Genomic DNA, 18798 nt, shown 5'->3' with positions numbered 1-18798 from the left:
CCAAAGTTACATCGTGGATATATCTAAAAAAATCTTTATTGATATCTATAAGTAAATTGAAAGTGGATTCTACAATTAATAAGGGTATGATAAAAAAATATAAAACTTATAATAATTATATTTTTTTAAATTGTGTGATAAAAAAGTAAAATAAATTATACAATATAATAATAATTGTATTTTCATTTATTAAGCTGAAAATTAATAATGCAAGAAATAATTCTTGAACCTTTTTTCAAACAATTCATATTAGTGGCGATAAAAAAAAATCCATATTAGTAAATCAAAATTCAAGAAAAAGAAAAACATACAAAATTCCAATAGCCGTAGGATTTCAAGTCCAACCCCAATTGTACATCTCAACGGCCAATCTTGTCTCTCTCTCTCTCTACCTCTTCAAAAAACATTGGAAGTGAGAGAAAGTAAAGAAGAAAGAGCCAACCAAGAAAAGAAAGGAACTTCCTTTTTCAAAAAGAGAGAGAGAGTTGTTTGGTTCCTCGGAATCCATCTCTCTTTCTCGAGAAAATAATCACTACCCACAAACAAAAATCCCATACCCCCAAAATATAAACAAAAAAGACTCAAACTTTACCGGACACCAGATAGATTTGAGTTCAAATTTCAATTCTTTTTGAAAAATTCAAATTTGGTTTAAGAAAACCAAAATTATGGAGTTGGAGAGTATTGAGTGTGTGTCATCATCAGAGGGATTATTAGATGAAGATGAGATCCAAAGCCATCCAAATTTGCATAATCATAATAATTATAATCATCATCATCACCACAACCAATTTTCAAAGGCTCACAATGCAACACCAAATAATAATGGTGGCAGCAATAATAGCAATGGTAATAGTGGTATCAGCAATGGTGTGGGTGGGGCAACAGGGATGGCTCCTGCTACAAGTGTTCATGAGTTGCTTGAATGTCCTGTTTGTACTAATTCAATGTATCCTCCAATTCATCAGGTATTGTAATGCAATTAGGGGTTTATATTCTTTATGGATATTGTTATTTAAGGAGTTTTTGTTGTTGAATTTGATGGTGTTTGATGGATTTGTGTGATTTGGAAAATTTGGCTTTTGTAATTTATGGTTGTTTTATGATTCTATCATGTGTATGTCTATAGGTATAACTGTCATTTGTTTTTTGGTGGTTTTTTAGAATGTTGTGTGGATGTAACTAATAACTTGGTTTTGTGTTGTTTCATGATCTTTGACAAGATAAGAAAGTTTTGTTGAATGATTTAGGAATTCATTGGTACTTGGTACATTAATGAAAATGAGTGAACCAAACTGTGAGTTATGCATTTTGTGGCTTCCTAATTGTGGCTTAATGAATGAAGCATAGGAGAATGGTGGTTATTTCGTAGATATTGCGTCAATTTTTCATAAATGTTTTGTTGAAATTCCATGAATATTTGTGTTGAGGTTTGTGTTGTGTTTGCCATTGACTAGCGTTGCAATAATTTCTGGTCATGAGATATTTTGGTGATTCTCATAGTCTGCAAAATCAGTCTAGCAGTAGATTTATGTACAGCTTCCGTGTTTTGGTTACTTATACAGATGGAAGAATCAGATATCGTGAGATACATTTTTTACTTGATTGATATTCTTAGTCCTAGTATGTTTTAATGCATATAATACGAACTTGAACTACTGAAGTGAATATGTGCAAACTTCATATGCTGACATGATATGAAAGGAACACCATTCTCCAGTATGAATTTTAATATTGAAGAGCATCAATATTTTCAAGGCTAAATAAGTATTGCTTGTTCATATTCTATACCTTTGGATCTTTAATGTCAATATATACATGAGCATATTTGTTGTCGTGCTTTAGATTGTTTGCACTTCACTTTAACAAACTACGTACTATGTAACTAGATTTGATCTGTTCAATGTCTGTTATGATATTCGCATGTTATATCTTGTACTTCTAAAATCTGTGGAAGGCTGGTTATCTCTTCCAGATAATTGGCTTATTTTGCAATGAATATTTTTTTTAACTGGAGAATTTATGTCCTTTGCTGAAGCTGCTATGGTATGAGTTTCAAATATCAATGTTGTAGTTTAACTTTCATTTGTTTTAGTATTAATGATAAACTTTTAATCAATAAAAAGGATACATTTGTCATAAGATGCAGAACCTGACTGAAAAATTATTTTTCACCTGCTAAGTCTGCTATGCATGTTAGTTATATGATTAATACGGATAAAAATTTCTATGTAATATGTATAGTCTTAGTTAAGCAGTGCAATGCGTCTGTCTTTGTATTCTTAACTGAAATATTTTTAGGAGATTAAGATCTGTTTGTTGCTTTTTTGGTTTAGCTGAATGACCAAACAATTCCAACCGTTTAGCGAGAATTTCAATTATATCCAAACTTTTGAATGAATACTGGTGCAGTTGAAATCAGTATATCAAATTAGACTATAATTGGTAAAATTGGAAGGTGTGAACAGAATTGAGATTGTCATTAAATGTTTGAATCTGTTTGGTCAATAGACTTTTTTCTTGAATTCAGATGATTAACCTTCTGTATATATGTATTGTTATACTGCAAGAAACATCATAAATGATATGCATCTTTGCAGTGTCATAACGGGCACACTTTGTGTTCCACCTGTAAAACAAGGGTACACAACAGGTGCCCTACTTGTAGACAAGAGCTCGGGGATATTCGATGCTTAGCACTGGAGAAGGTCGCTGAGTCGCTTGAATTGCCCTGCAAATTTTACAATTTGGGGTGCCCAGAGATATTTCCATACTACAGTAAACTCAAACACGAGGGACTTTGCAACTTCAGACCTTATACTTGCCCTTATGCTGGATCAGAATGCTCAGTTGTTGGTGATAATTCTTTCCTAGTTGCTCATTTGAGGGACGATCACAAGGTGGACATGCACACAGGATGTACGTTTAATCATCGCTATGTGAAGTCAAATCCCCGCGAGGTGGAGAATGCAACTTGGATGTTGACGGTAATTCTAGCATTGCCTTGTCTGTCTTATGAATGTCTCTTTCAAAGCAAAAAGACAATATTTATGTGTGTGTAGATCCAATGTTTTTTTAAGGGATTATTACAAAATCATTGCAAGGTGTCAAGTGACAATAGCTAGAGTCACTTCCACTCCAATTATTTTATAGAATTAATTATGAAAAAGATCATGAACTTTAGGATCAGTCTGTACCTTGACTTTAATCATATGACCAGAATAGACCCTTAACATCTACAATATTTTGGTAAAATTTGTTTGTGTTTGAATTTCGTACAACTCCTTGTCCTCGTATGACTTTTAGTAATTTAAATTTCCTGATATTACGGATGGATGCAATAGTATCAGTTTAATCCTAGGGCGCGTGATAATTGTTTTAGTAGCACGAACACTTCATTGAACCAACTTTTCCTGTTTCAGGAACGTGTTGGAAACTTGACGTTCAACACGATATAAAACTTAAAATAACACTGTTTTGCCGTGTCCTTGTCCAAATGTTCCGTTTTTCTGTATCCGCGTCCGTGTTACATTCTTTCAGCTATTAATTGTTAAATTATGTGATGAAGACTTTTATTCGTAAATAATGGTGCATTTAAAGTTTAGTTTAGAATTATTTTTTCGACGGAAGATATATGTTGATGTAATCTGCGCACGACAGAACATGTGCACAAGTGATCAATATGATCAAATAACTTACTAACTAGAAATTCATTGATTACACTTCTTGATATGGTGCATTGCCATTTTATCAGGTCTTCCATTGTTTTGGTCAATATTTTTGCCTTCACTTTGAAGCCTTCCAACTCGGTATGGCACCTGTATATATGGCATTCCTTCGTTTCATGGGTGATGAGTCTGAGGCTCGTAACTATAGCTACAGCCTCGAGGTTGGTGCGAACGGCAGGAAACTTATTTGGGAAGGCACGCCGCGAAGTATCAGAGATAGCCATAGGAAGGTAAGGGATAGTCATGATGGTTTAATCATTCAAAGAAATATGGCACTTTTCTTTTCCGGTGGCGACCGGAAGGAACTTAAGCTTAGAGTTACGGGGCGGATATGGAAGGAACAACAAAATTCAGAAGCTGGTGTGTGCATACCAAACCTGTGTAGCTAGCTAAAAGAAGGTGATTTTGATAGAGATTTTTAAGATTTGTGTGTGGGACTGTGTTTTTGTGTTTTATGTATACCGCCCATCCTGTCCTGGTATGCTGTGATTGATGGTTGTATTTTTTTCCACAACTTGTATAAATAAACAGCTTTTCTTTTTTTTCTTTTTGTTCATTTTAATATAGGGTGTAATTGAGTCGAGCTGGAACACTATCAAGTTCAATCGCGACTCAAACTCAGCCGAGTTTTATTATAAAAGTTAAAGCTCGAGCTTGACTTGAACTTGACATTATAAAAGTTTGAGTATGAGCTCAACTTTAACTGGATTGAGTTCTATATAAAAAGTTATTGTTCGATAGAATAATTGAAAATTAAATTGACTTGGTTTGATTCAATTATTTGTATTAATATTTTGTATAAATACGCGTGTTATATATATAATAATTATAAGGAATAAAATAAATTAATTAATCAAAGTCAGATTAGATTTGCGAGCTTGTCAAGCTGTCAAGTATTTTGATGCTCGAATTTGACTTGAAATTTGACTTGAGCAGCTCGTATTCAAGCATGATATGATTAACATTGAATCGAGAGATCCACAAATAAAAAAATTACAAATATTAATAATTTACTTTTTTAAAATACTTTTCATATCAAAAAGGTTGTCACTTTGACTTCACATTTTCCAATTTAATTGATACAATTTTTTTTTAAAACATCTTATTCTGATTAATAGTTTTTATTTATAAAATATGTTCCTTTGTTATCCATCTTAATCAAGTAAATTTTTATTAATTTTTTCAAAAATATGGCTATTTAAAATAACATGACTATGGAAATAAAATTATTTATTATTTATTAAAAAAATTAAACAATGTGAATATTTATAAGACGGAGGGAACACAGTACAATCAATTATTTGATGATTTATTTATTTTTACTCATTTGCAACACTTGTAACTAGGGTTGAATATTGGTTTATTCATATTAAAATCGGTTGTAACTGACTAACAAAAAATTATTAAATTTTCAAACCGAGCCATAAGTTCAGATTACATTAGACCGAATTATAAAGTTTGATTTAGTTATATTAATGACCAAAATGTTTATATTGCAAGTGAAACAGAATAAATCATCTATAATAAATCAACTAAAACTAAAAAAGTATAATATTAAAATTTTTGTTCTATTTTTTGATTATTTTGATTTTCAAATATCCATACTAAACACAAAACCGAACTTTTATACGAAAACAAACTGAACCAAGTCATATTCATTAATAAACAAACCATAATTATAATTCTGGAGTCATATTCATAAATAACCAAACTATAATTATAATTTTAGTTCGATTTTACGGTTTTGGTTGATTTTTGCACACCGTAACATGCTTCAGCTCCCTTCCACTTTGAATTTTTTTGTACGAAATAGGTTCTAAACTTGGAGCGAAGAAGCTTCCACATAAAAAAGCCTTCAGAGTTTGTTATACATTGAAATTGAATTGCACCTAAAATTGGTTCAAAGATCAGAGTATACAAATCTCAGAGCCATTTCCAGTTTAAAATTCACAACTCATTTCACCATACAATCTCCTAGCACTTGCAAAGCACAGATACGAACATGCATACGGCGAATGAGACACGGACACGGAGGGGACATAGATGTGTATTTCTATGCAATCTCCTGTAATAATTTCAAAATTAAGGGTCGGATCATCCTAAGCTGAATTCAGATTTCAAGAAGCTGTTAAACATTTAAATTAACACTGTAATTAAGTCTACCAGAGTTCATTCACATAAACATAATGTAATGAGAGCCAACCAGATGTTCAACATAAAAAATATAAAATTCATGAGATGCACATAAATTCATGATCATTTTATCATTTGTTTAATTACATAAATGAGAACAAGAGATCAAAAAGGTTACCTAATTGCATCATCTCATTTCAGCTGTATTACATATTGCTCCGTTGCAACATCATTTTTAGATCAATCACTAGGAGCAGAGGCTACAACATTAGCTTCCTCAACAGGAGCACCTTCATTTACAGAGGCTAACTCGACATCATTTCCGTCAGCCCCCTTCGACTCTGTATCCGCCTCTTTGTTTCCGAACAGCTTAGACGGAAGCAATGAGGCCACTGCAGCTTTTGCACTTCTCTTGGCTGCCTCAGCAGCCTCAATCTCCTTAGCCTTAGCTTCAGCCTTTTCGTTTTCTTTTTTCTCCATAAGCGCGGTCAACTCTTCTCCTCTCCCGTCTCTTGCTAGTAGTTCCTTGCCAAACTCCTGTAATTCCGAATCAAACTCGATCGCTTCATCATCCAACATTCCATCAACCATTGTGATCACCTCATCCATTTTCCCTTCATTGGCCAATGCCTCCATCATAAACTTATAACTAGCATTATCCATCTTGAGTTTCTTCACCATCAGATAATAGAATGATTTCGCCTCGTCAATCTTCTTCGACTCAACCAACTTACTGACCAATCTATTGTAAACAGCTAAGTTAGGTCTCAAACCCGTATCCACCATTTTTCTAAAGTAACCAGCTCCATCATCAATTCTATTCCCATCAAAACAAGTATCCATTAAAAGACCATATGTATACTCATCCGGTTTCACTCCCTTCCCTTCCATCTCTCCGTAAAGCTCCTCAGCCTCAACCAACATTCCATTTTTGCACAATTGGTCAATCAAGTTATTAAACGATAAAACATCAGGATTGCATCTATAATCACCCATCTTCTTGAAGACATCAATAGCATCCTTAAATCTCCCTTGTGCACAATAACCATCAACCATCACATTAAAGCTCCCTAAATTAACAGAAAAATACCTCGGCGGACTATGCTCTCCCATCATCCTATCAAACAATTTCAATGCCACATCAAACTTACCATTCTTACACAACGCATCCAACACCGAATTATAAGCAACAGCACTCATTTTAATCTTCGAATTTTCCCCAACAGCCTCTTCATAACACTCCATAGCCTCCTTCTCCATTCCCCTAATAAAATAACCCTTCATCAAATCACCATAAACAACACCATCCTCAACAACACCGCCCATCTTCTCCTTCAACTCATCAAAAATCCTAAAAACGCCATCCGCATCTGAATTCTTCACACACCCAACCATCAAATAATGATAAACAAGCGGATCCGGCACAAACTCCTTAACACCCACAATCTCATCTTTCAACTCCAAGGCCTTATCAATCTTCCCATTATCAACCAATCCTTTGATCAAAATCCGATACGTCGTCGGACTCGGATTAAACGGGGCATCATTAATAAACTGCTTATAATGCTCAAGTGCAGTATCAGGCTTCCTGCAATCAAGATAAGTCTGAAAAATCAAGTTATGAGTAATAACATTCGGTGCGATACCGGCCTGAATAATAAACCTATGAAGAGACAACAAATCAGAGTATTTTGACTGCCGGAGCTGCGCATTAAGCACAGCATTAACAGTATAAATAGTCGGTCTACAATTCGAGTAAACCGAGTGGCGCGTGAACAAGGCGGCCTCATCGAGATCATTCTCACGGATTAAAGTGAGAATGCGGTTATGAAGGTCGAGCCGTTTGCCGGACAGTTCGGAGATGGGCTCCGGGAGTTTCGGAGCGTTAGGGTTTTGGGCGGGTTTAGGGAATTTCTGCTGTTGGGTTTGTTGTTGGGAGCGCTGAAGAGAGGAGAGTGGGGGTTCGATACGGAGACGGCGTTTGCGACGGCGGCGTTCGGCGGCTGCTTCTTCTTGGGAGGAGTAAGCGAGGAACCGGAGTGAGATTAAGGAGGGTGGTGGGTGGCGGCGGAGGTGGCGGTGGTGGGTGGCGGTGAGGGATTTGAGATGGGTTAAGAAGGTGGGTTTTGAAAGTGCCATTGTTTTTCTGGAGATTTTTAGGGTTTTAGTGAAAATGATGATAAGGAAATTGGGAAATTGAGTGAGTAGGGTTCAGGGTTTAGTTACAAGGTAGAAGATAGCTGAGCGCTTGGTTATGGCCTATTATGGGTTTACTCTGGAAACTATTCTATATTTTCTTGACCTAATTATTTAAAAAAATTCTCACCTTAGTTATAATATTTTTTTTGTTTTTTTTTTATAATCTGACGTAGGAAAAAAATTCATTTGTATTCTATTTTTTATTTTTTATTTTCGTCTCTACTTTAAATTTTAAAATTTAACAACTTAATTAATTTAAGAATGAAAATATTAAAAATAATTAAATAGGAGAATTATATCATCTTTTTTCTATTTAAAAAAATACAAATAAATCCTTCAACTTTAAAAAAAAAAATCCTAAAAATTATTTATATTTACAAGATTTATTAAAAACTAAATAAATTAAAAAAATACTTCCGACCCACCACCGCACTCCTCCGATTTATGAACCACTACGGATATTTTTATAGAAAAAATAAATTTTTTATTTTGTCTGTCCTTCTCAAAAGGAGGAGCAACCCGTGCTCCACCTTTCATGGAGGAGCAATATGCTCCTCCTTCATGGAGGAGGAGCAGGTATGCTGCTCCTTCTTCATGCTGCATGAAGGAGGAGCAGCTCGGACTCCTCAATCGGAGAGAGAATCGGGAAAAAAATTAAAAAATTATATTTTTATGATTTTATATTTAAAAAATTATTGATAATTAATATAAATTAAATAATTATATTATAAGTTTAAATTTTTAAAAAAGGAGGTATTTTTGTACTATTAATAGTATTTAAGTCTAATTAGAATATAGGTTACAAATTGAAGGACTAATTTAAACTTTTTTTAAATGAAAAATGTTCAATTTAATGTTTTAAAGTAGAGATGAAAAAAAAAATTAAAAACAGGGTATAAATGAACTTTTTCCTAAATCATGGTATAAACGAAAAAAAATGTTATAAGGTAGGAATTTTTTAAATAATTAGGCCTATTTTCTATTGAATCACTTCAACATTAAAAAGATTATTTTTATCTTAAAAAGTTATTTTTTAATAAATTGGATCAGAATAATTTAAAAATTGATAAAATCGTATTAGAGAGCCTATTTCATTCTCAACTTCTTGTGTAAAACATATTCTCCATTATATAAAAAAAGCCTAATTTTTTCAGTTTTTGATATTTAATAATTTCAAAGTTTACTTAGAGATTTTTTAAAAAAATCCAATACGGTGGGTAAACAATTTGATCAAGTTGGTTTGGTCAATACAGTTTGACTTTTAAAAGTTGTATAATAAGACTTTTTAACTGTAAAAAAATACAGTTTCAATTTACAAAAATACGGCCTGGTTCCCTCAAGCACCAAATAAATTTGGTACTCAAGTTGTGTCGGCTGAACAGATGCAATGATCCAACAAGCTTGACATAACATATGGTTAAGTTAAACTTTTGACTCGTTTAATATGGAAAATAATCCAATGGGTGTGACTCCTTCGTGCAGCCTCAAGAAAGGAACATGTCAATGAGCCCTTAACCAACTTATAATACCCTCTACAAGAGGCAACATTGGGTGGTGACAATGCACCGATGGATGAATGAAAGGGTAACATTTATAGTCGCGATCGGTTATTATACGAGTTGGAGAAGTTTAAAGTGGATTTTAGGCCGACGCCACCGCCATCTTATGTGAAATCGTACTCAAATAAAAATATAAAAATAAAAATAAAATGGTCTTATCTTATTCATAACGTCTAATGATTTTCAACCAATTATATACTTTAATATAATTTATGGACCTTTTTATTTATTTTGAACAATTTTACCATAGGATTTCATCTTTAGATGAGAAAAAGGATGTTTGCAATTTCCGTTGTCAAATTCGGAAAAAAAAGAAAACTTCCGTTGTCAAGGAAAAGGTGAAGTTTAAACTTCAATCACATTCGATGGATCCCGTGGTTCTATTGGTCAATAATGGAACCCGCCATTCTCATTGATGGTTGCTTCCTTCTTTGTCATGTTTTTTTTTTTTTTTTGTCAAAGGCTAAACTTCATTAAATGAAGAAATGATATATACAAATAGGAAATGACTGTGCATCACCAATGAGTAAGTCATTCCAAAAGTAAATGATGAGAACTGTAAAGCAGTCATCCACAAGGGCTTTTTTACCCACCAAATGGGCCACCCAAATTAAATCTAATTTCTAAAAATTTGAAACTAGATCAAGAATATCAACTAAGACTACTCTAGCAACTTTATCATCAGACGACGATGGTCTGAAGTCAATAACTCATTCATTGTTGTTCGTAGTCCTAGTGCCGCCAGCACCATTGGTTCTATAGTGCCAAGAAGCTGTCGTGCCTATATCAAAATTGAAAAAGCCAAATAGTAGAAGATAAAATAAAATAATTTGCCATTAAAAATAGGTCTATAGTTACTTTGTTTTTTTTAATAAATAATACTTTATCCACCTTTTACTATTAGATGAATGTGATGATTCATAAAATAGTAAAGTAGATAAAGTAAATTAAATACAAAGTAACTATAGAAACAGCCATAAAAAGTTAAATGTTATATGTTACCGCCATCTAAAACAAATTGTATACGAAACAATTACTAAACAGTCAAAAATCCCAATTTAAAATGCCAAAATTTAATGAAAATATTAGTTAGTTTTTAGACATAATACAAAGAAAACTTGAAATGAATGTATATGAAAAACACCAACATAATCATCCAATTTTATGGTTAAATCATTATTTTATAAATTTAAAACGGAATTTTACAGTTATATTTTGAAAATTTAGACAAATTAATCTCCATATGGAAATATATTTATATTGCAAACAATATATCTAAAATTATCAACCAAAATCTAAAAAAAATTATAGATTTTTAGAGATTTTTATTATTATGATAAAATTCATGCCAGTTAATAAAATATTTTTGTAAGAAACAAAATACATTTTTATCAAAAATAATTTAACTAGATAACAGAAAACCATTAGAAACACTAATAAAAAATAATGAAACAAAACAGTAACATAGTATAAAATAAGATGAAATCAAAAAAAGAACGGACTAACCAGAATTAAGTGTGCATATGATTGCAGATACCTTTCATCGGTGTTGAATAGCTTTAGATGCCAGTCAAAATTTAAGATATTGCCAATACATAAACTTTACACGTTTAAAGCATCTACAATAGATTTTTTTATCTATTTGTAAAAAGTGTAAATGTAAAATAATGCTATAACAAATTTTTTATTTTTTAAAATTATATAAAGATTCAATTTAACTCTTCAAATTTGGAAAGTTAAAACAACTCTTTATTTAATATATATATATATATATATATATATATATATATATATATATATATATATAGCATTTATCACTTTTTTCGCAATTATAAACTTTTTTAATATGAAACTTTACATTCTTTAAAGTTAGAGAGTTTTTTTTTTGGCAAAACAGCAATTGTATTAATTTTGGTAAATAGAAGTACATAATGTTTGTGAGAACTAGATAACAAATATTACAATAATAACTCCTAAAAAGGAGGCTTTAAGGACTTTTTAGCCACTTCATGGGCCATCCAAGTACACATTCGCTTAACATACGCAAAGTAAGCGAACGGTATAAAATTATGACTTCTATTATTGATGGAATATCTTTCTTGACTTATTCCTGTGTCTTCGCAACTTCGGGTGATATTATTCCTGAAAGACAATAAAAACTAAAATAAGTGATAAAACTCAAAATTTTCATACAAATCATACCAACAAGTGTTACCATATTATTATTGCATCAGAACTTATCTTGAACATTGCAGTAGAGGCCTTCATCAACGTACTTTAACCTCACACGGAGTACAATATCCTCACAAGGAGTACAATATCCTCACAAGGAGTACTTTAACCTCACAAGGAGTACATTAACCTCACAATGAGTACTTTAACTTCACAAATTGATATGACAAATTTTATATATAATTAATGAAATCTAAATAGAGTAAAAAATAATATATAAGTATACAAATTTTTAAAAAAAAATATGGACAATTTGATAATTTTCAGATTTTTAAAAACAAAAAAAACTGCCACCATTAGAAACTGCCGCCAAGAATTTGATTATATGAAATGAATATATAACCAAAGTATGACTATATTCTGGATAATATAACGGCGGAGGATGACAACAAATCCCTTTTTTGTCAATAATTCACGGTGGTTCAACATTCATAAACATACTAACTAACTAGTAAAATATCTCACAAATTTAAGTAAGAAGAAGAAATTATCATGAATCTATTTGAGAGAATATATTAAATAAGAAATTACCTTTTTATTTTCTGCCACTGTACCAAAAATAAACAAAAGTGCATCCAAAATTGCAATGATCAACTAATAAAATTGCACCACACCTTCAGACAATAAATAGAAACTGCTACCGATGAAATCATCGTGAATTGAAGAACAGAGGTTGTTGAAACGGCCGCTAGAGTGAGAGTTATGACGGTTACCGGTAATCCCATGTGACCGAAAATGCTGTTGTTAAACTCTAACCTCTAACCTTTTACTGCCGCACGAAATCCGTCGCTGCCGCTGCTAAATATTCATAGATGCCGCTCATAGAAATAATGAGTTTCAACAAACTTGCAGAGGGCAATAGGCTCCAATTGGGATTCTGTTTCCATTTTATTTTCTGGCATGATTCAAACATTAAACCCTTATAAAAAAGATGTTAGAAGCCAGAAATTTTGGCAATATTCAACTCAACCTAATTGGCTATCCCAATTTTGTAATGAGCGACCAAAACCAATTTTAAAATAATCAGTTTTAATTTAAGGAACTTAAATAAACATACTAAATTTATAGGATTTTTGACATCAATGAAACCCTATGAAAACGTTTAAATTTGGAAGTGTGTCAGAAATATAATTTAATCATTAAAAGGGAGTTGCACAAACAATCAATAACTAGAACATTCAATTTAAATTTCAACACTTCCATTACATAACACAAAGGATGCATGAAACCCACATGCTTGACATCATCGTTAATTGTTGAACTTGATGAGATTTTGATTATATGATTTTTGCCATTCAATAATGATAAAAGGCTATATCCTTTTAAATTTGTGTTCATATGGTCTCCATCTTACCCAAAAAAAAATTGATCAATTTCCTTCTGATAAATTTATCTATTTTTGTTCAACAAATAATTATAAAAAATCTTAATTAGACCATTGATCTTGTCCATTACTAGAGATATTAAATTATTTCAAAATAAGTAATACAATTTGAGACAAAAGAAAATAATGTAATTGTGCTTTTACGAAATCTGCAGAATAAAGTTTTGAAATCTAACACAATGCATATTTAAATTCACAATTTCAAAACCATTGAAAATGAAAAGGCAAAGAAAACTCATCTGATTGGGGTTGAGTAGGGCCAGAATATTCAGTTCAGTCCATCACCAAATTGGTATTTGTGCGTTGCCCGTAGTTTTTTCCGGTGACGATGATGGCAAATCATGGCGGTTAGGGTTTTTATTGTTGAAAAAGGTTTTTTTATTTAAAAATACTTTTAAAATAAAAAATACTATTGAGATGCTTTAAAGGGAAAGCGCCAAAAGTGATATACAATCACGCCAAAAATATACAATTTAAAAGTTTTTTAATAAAATATCTAGTGATAAACTAAAATACTGCAGTAGTAAGATTACTAAAATTTAATTTACGTGTAAATAATAATTTAAAATACTGTTCATTCTATAAAAGAAATTAGGATTCTCCCATGCATATAAGAAAATAAATATAATTTATCTAATAAAAATGAAAGTATTGTGGTTTCAATTTAAATCACCAACTAGTTTAGAATCAATTTGAAAAAAAGAATTGGTAAAATTAAAAGAGAAGAAAATGATATGGAAGGTGTGAACTTCCAGAGCAATTCAGTTTGTTCATTAATTTTTACAAATTTTTGGAATATAAGTGTAAAATAATTATTGGCAAAAAATTGGAGATTTTGGTTGGTTAAAAGTACTAACAAGAGTGTTACAGTTCCGGCACCACCAGAGGAAAACTGATGATGGTAGTAATGGTGGTGACGGTAGCGGTTGTATTATAAGTTTCTTAATATACAATGAAAATGGAAACGGGTTTTGACTGTTATTTTATGAACAATAATTAATTTCAGAATAGAATAATGATACCCATATTAGAATTCAATACTTCAAAACCAGAAAATTCAAGTTCTTATTGATACTCTTCAATACTTGACCGTTACTTATCATTTACCATGCGAATTTGAAGCCGCCGCTGATTCCGGGTATAATTAAAAAAACATGGTTGTAACTTGATTATCAATAACTATGTAAGATTAATGATTCAAATAAACCGTAATAATATATATGATTAGGGTTAAAATTCAAACCTGACAGTGGAGGGACAAGAGCGGCAAGATGATGATGATAGAACCACCATTCCAAATTTACTCTGCTTTATATTATATAATTTGTCATGTTACTATATGAAAATGATTATACATAAAATCTAACTTAGGGAAATAAAAAGATTACACATAAAATCTTGACGAAAACACCCGAATTTTTTTGTATGTTTATATTTCTTTTAATACGATAATCATTTAAAATATCTAAATTTAATTAAAAAGGTAATTATCTCGAAGATCAACATATACCTATTTTTGGCAAAAAAAAAACATAAATTAAAGGATTTTTTTTAAAATTTTTTTCAAGTGAAAATAGACAATTTTAGTATTTTTAGTTGAAACGAAACCTAAAAATTTAAAATTGAATACAAATGACTTTTTTACAAGATCAGGGTATAAACGAAAAAAAAGTTTAAGGTGAGATTTTTTTAAGTAATTAAGCCTAAAATTTATTTAAACTGAAGGCTAAAAAAATCACTACAAAGTTTGGTATCAAGAATTAAATCTTTTCCGATTTTTATCGAAGAATTAAAAACTTAAAAATACCAATGAGCTACGTTTCAAATGGTATAATAATAAATAAATAGGTCTTATGTTCATATTTTTCCACAAACGCTCTCCTCTTTTTAATTACAGAAAGAAAAAAGAAGTAAAATATATATTATTAGTGCTCGTGTTGATCCAATTTTCATTCTCTAATTAGATATAAGTTTCTATCAATGACGTAGGGAGAATTAAGTATTAAGATAAATGCCAAATTGAGTAGGATGCTAATTATTTATTTAATGAGAGATTTAGGAATTTACCTAGAATAAAAGAATAATAGGATTTTGTACCTCAATACAGAAAAATTATTAAAAATACATCATGATTTGAATTTTTTCAGAGTTTTACTCCGTGTGTCACAATTTGTCCCAATTTTACTCTCTCTCTCATTATGCCTGCCTTTTCTCTGACATAAGTTACGCAACTGACATATCTTAATAATTGTACACACTGTTATTTTTTCTTCGTTTCTAAATTAGCTATTGACTTTTTTTTTATTTGTGCAAATATTCAATTCTTTTATTTCCTTTTTGCCTTTTGTTCTTAAATTAATTATAGATAATTTTTTTAATTAAAATATCAAATATTTCTCTAATATAAAATTATGTGATACTATTTATTTAATATTTTAATATGTTAATAGCAAATTTAAAATTTTATTATAAACTGAATAAAATAAAAAAAATTGATAAAATATATTTATAATAGACTTATATTATGGTAATAATAAACAATTACTCTATTATTTATATTATTATAATTATGTTTTTTCATTATTTTATCATAAATGTTTGCATAATTATTTTCATATTTTTTACATACAATATTTTATGTAATTTGTGCATAAATAGATAATATTTTCATAACAATACCATAACTTTATTATAATATTATAATAACGTACTTTATCATAAATTTATCATCGCTGCATCATAAATATTACATAACTTATTTTACATAATTTATGCAGAATTATATAATATTTTCATAATATTATTATTATGAAACTTTTTTATATATTTTCTTATAATCTTATCATATGTATCATAATATTATCATAACCTTATCATGATATTATCATAGTCTTATCATATTATTATCATAACCTTATTATAATATTATCATAATTGTACAATGTAAAATTATTTTACATACTTTATCATAGTCTTATCATAACCATGTCATGATATTATCGTAACTTTATCATAATCTTATCATAACCGTATAATGTAAAAATATTTTACATAATTTTTATAACCTTATCATAATATTATCATATACTCTTATATGTAAAATTATTTTACGTACTTTATATTAGCATAACTGTATCATAATTAAATTATAATATTATCATAACTTTATCACAACTTTATCATAATATTATCATAATCATATCACGATATTATCATTAACCTTATTATATTTTTTTATATATAATTTAAATAGAATTTAATAATATTTTTATAGTCTTATCATAATGATATCATGGTATTATCATAATATTATCATAAACTTATCATAATATTAGCATAGCCTTATTATAATATTATGACAGTTTTATCATAATATTATCATGGTCTTATCATGATATTATCATAGCCTTATCATAATATTATCATATTTTTATCATAAACCTTATCATAATTTATATAGAATTAGAGAATATTTCATAATATTATAACTTTAGCATAATACTATTATAATCTTATTATAAAAAATAATTTTACATATTTAATCATAACATCATCATAATTTTATTATACAAAATTATTTTTATGTGCTTTATCATGATATTATCATAGCTTTATCATAATATTATCATGGTCTCATTATATATTTTGCATAAATTATTTTTACAAATTTTTTTAACATTTGCATAATCTTATTATAATAAAAAAATTTAGTACAAAAGGTATAAACAAATATTTCACTACATTAGCAAGATATATTCATAACATTATGAAAATCTTTTCATAAGGTATCATGACATTAGCATATGAATCAAGAGAGACTCATGTATTCTTTGGGTTACATCCAGTAATTATACGCCATTCTTCGGATTCCGAAGCAGAATAAGAAATCTTAAGTGGCATATTAGCAACAAGATCATCCCATTTTGCCTCAATCAAATTCAGGATACCCTCATTATGTTTTTGGGTTCTCAAAGAGGAAATAATGGTCCAAAGATTCCCAGGTATGAAAAACCTAAAATCCATATGTGCAGGCTGTAGATTGCCGATGAAATAGCCACCTTCTTTAGGAATCCAATCCACTAACCTAAAACAAGATTTTGCAGCAATATTCAAAATAGAGCTGCTCAATTACATATTCATGAAAAGCAAATAAAAGAAAATTAAAATATAGTAGATCCATACAAAATAGCACCAGAATTACAAAAGAAAGGAAAGATTCTTTAGAAAATTATAAATTGGTACTTTTACTGTATTACCAGAATATCAAACAACGCCATCTTGATACAATCGGATCCTTAAAATGCGAGCGGCGACCACATGGACAGCAATAGAGGCGGTGTTAGAGGCAGCTGATGATTCAGCGTTAGAGGCGGCACCAACGTCGAAAGAAAGGAAACGACGGAGGATCCCGCCGGTTTCTGCTGCTTTACCTTCTACCAGCTATGATCTGTGTTGTTGTTGTGTCTGCGGATGTTATATGAAGATCTTCACCGACAACATCGAATGATTGAAGTAGAAAATCTAGCTGAAGAGACGATAGATTGATGAATGAAAAAGAAAAGTAAAAAGATAAAGATTTAAAAATTATAGAGTATTATTGAGAAATATACAGAGTAAATAAATAATTAAGAAATATACTGGAGTAAAAACATAACAGGAAAAAAAGGGAGAGTATTTTGTTTAACTTTTCAGCTCTGAGGTATGTTTTACAAATATTTTTAAAATTGGAGTATTTTTCCTAAATTTCTCTTATTTAATTGATAAAAGTTGTTAGGGATGTCTCAATTGCCAATATAATTTGTATGGAAAGACTTGCCATCTCATTCTATACATATCATCTAACTTATCAAGTAATCAGCTATTTTCCCGTAAAATAAGGTTAGGCGGCTAGTTGACATTTTTATGATTTGTTTTTTTGATTTTCTTTATTAAAAATAATATTACATTAGATCAGGTGTTAGCATAAATTAGCAGGACTATTCATTTTTTAATACAGTCCAAAGACATGAGTCGAACTCACACCCTCTGAAAGATGCAATGTGAGGATTGCCGATCAGGCCAACCCTCATTTGCTTTTTTCCCGATAGATTGTAGGAATAATTATTTAAATTACTGATATTAATTTTTTTATAAATATTTCATATTTTGATATTTTTTTTATTTTTATCTCTAACTTTTAAAATCTTTAATTTATTTTATTCTTTAAATTTTCATGAAAAGTTTTTTGTTTAGACAAAATTAATATTTTTTTTAATTTTTATCTCTAACTTTTAAAATCTTTAATTTTTTAGTTCCAATTATATTTGTTTTTTAATGAAGAGTTTTACGTTATATAAACAAGTTTAAAAAATACTAAAAATTGAAATTATGTGCTAAATATGGAAGATATATATTAATTTTTTCTAAACGAAAAACTTTTCATTAAAAAAACAAATATAATTGGAACTAAAAATTTAAAATTAGAAATGATTTTGGAAGATTATAATAGAAACAAAAAAAAGCCAGAAAAAAGATATACTTTAGATGATTAAGCAAATTATTTTTCTATAAATTTTAAACAGTG

At 29.9% G+C, this 18798-nt stretch overlaps 2 protein-coding genes across 3 annotated transcripts; one reads left to right on the top strand and one right to left on the bottom strand.

The window, feature by feature from the left end:
• The first annotated feature begins 405 nt into the window (after positions 1-405).
• On the top strand, positions 406-4270 carry LOC126653430 (E3 ubiquitin-protein ligase SINAT5-like). The gene is made up of 3 exons (XM_050347326.1): positions 406-968; positions 2601-2987; positions 3755-4270. The coding sequence occupies exons 1-3, from the start codon at positions 669-671 to the stop codon at positions 4115-4117; spliced, it is 1050 nt and encodes a 349-aa protein (XP_050203283.1). The 5' UTR covers positions 406-668; the 3' UTR covers positions 4118-4270.
• A 1098-nt stretch (positions 4271-5368) lies between these two features.
• On the bottom strand, positions 5369-8137 carry LOC126688013 (pentatricopeptide repeat-containing protein At3g49240, mitochondrial). Of its 2 annotated transcripts, none has more exons than XM_050382573.2 (2): positions 6040-8137; positions 5369-5617 (listed from the first exon to the last, which is right to left on the bottom strand). In XM_050382573.2, the coding sequence occupies exon 1, from the start codon at positions 7998-8000 to the stop codon at positions 6102-6104; it is 1899 nt and encodes a 632-aa protein (XP_050238530.1). In that variant the 5' UTR covers positions 8001-8137; the 3' UTR covers positions 5369-5617; positions 6040-6101. The 2 variants fall into 2 exon arrangements, with proteins under 2 accessions (XP_050238530.1, XP_050238531.1); XM_050382574.2 differs by lacking the exon at positions 5369-5617 and adding an exon at positions 5680-5793.
• Between the last annotated feature and the right edge of the window lie 10661 nt (positions 8138-18798).

Source organism: Mercurialis annua, linkage group LG6 (genome assembly GCF_937616625.2).
Source record: "Mercurialis annua linkage group LG6, ddMerAnnu1.2, whole genome shotgun sequence".
In the NCBI taxonomy this organism is placed as follows: domain Eukaryota; kingdom Viridiplantae; phylum Streptophyta; class Magnoliopsida; order Malpighiales; family Euphorbiaceae; genus Mercurialis; species Mercurialis annua.
This window is presented reverse-complemented; position numbering and strand designations above follow the sequence as displayed.

Bases quoted from the DNA above. Each gene is read 5' to 3' on its own strand.
- LOC126653430 (XM_050347326.1), top strand. From the start codon at position 669: ATGGAGTTGGAGAGTATTGAGTGTGTGTCATCATCAGAGGGATTATTA. The intron at 969-2,600 runs GTATTGTAATGC...GCATCTTTGCAG, and splicing joins TGTATCCTCCAATTCATCAG to TGTCATAACGGGCACACTTT. The intron at 2,988-3,754 runs GTAATTCTAGCA...CCATTTTATCAG, and splicing joins ATGCAACTTGGATGTTGACG to GTCTTCCATTGTTTTGGTCA.
- LOC126688013 (XM_050382573.2), bottom strand. From the start codon at position 8,000: ATGGCACTTTCAAAACCCACCTTCTTAACCCATCTCAAATCCCTCACC.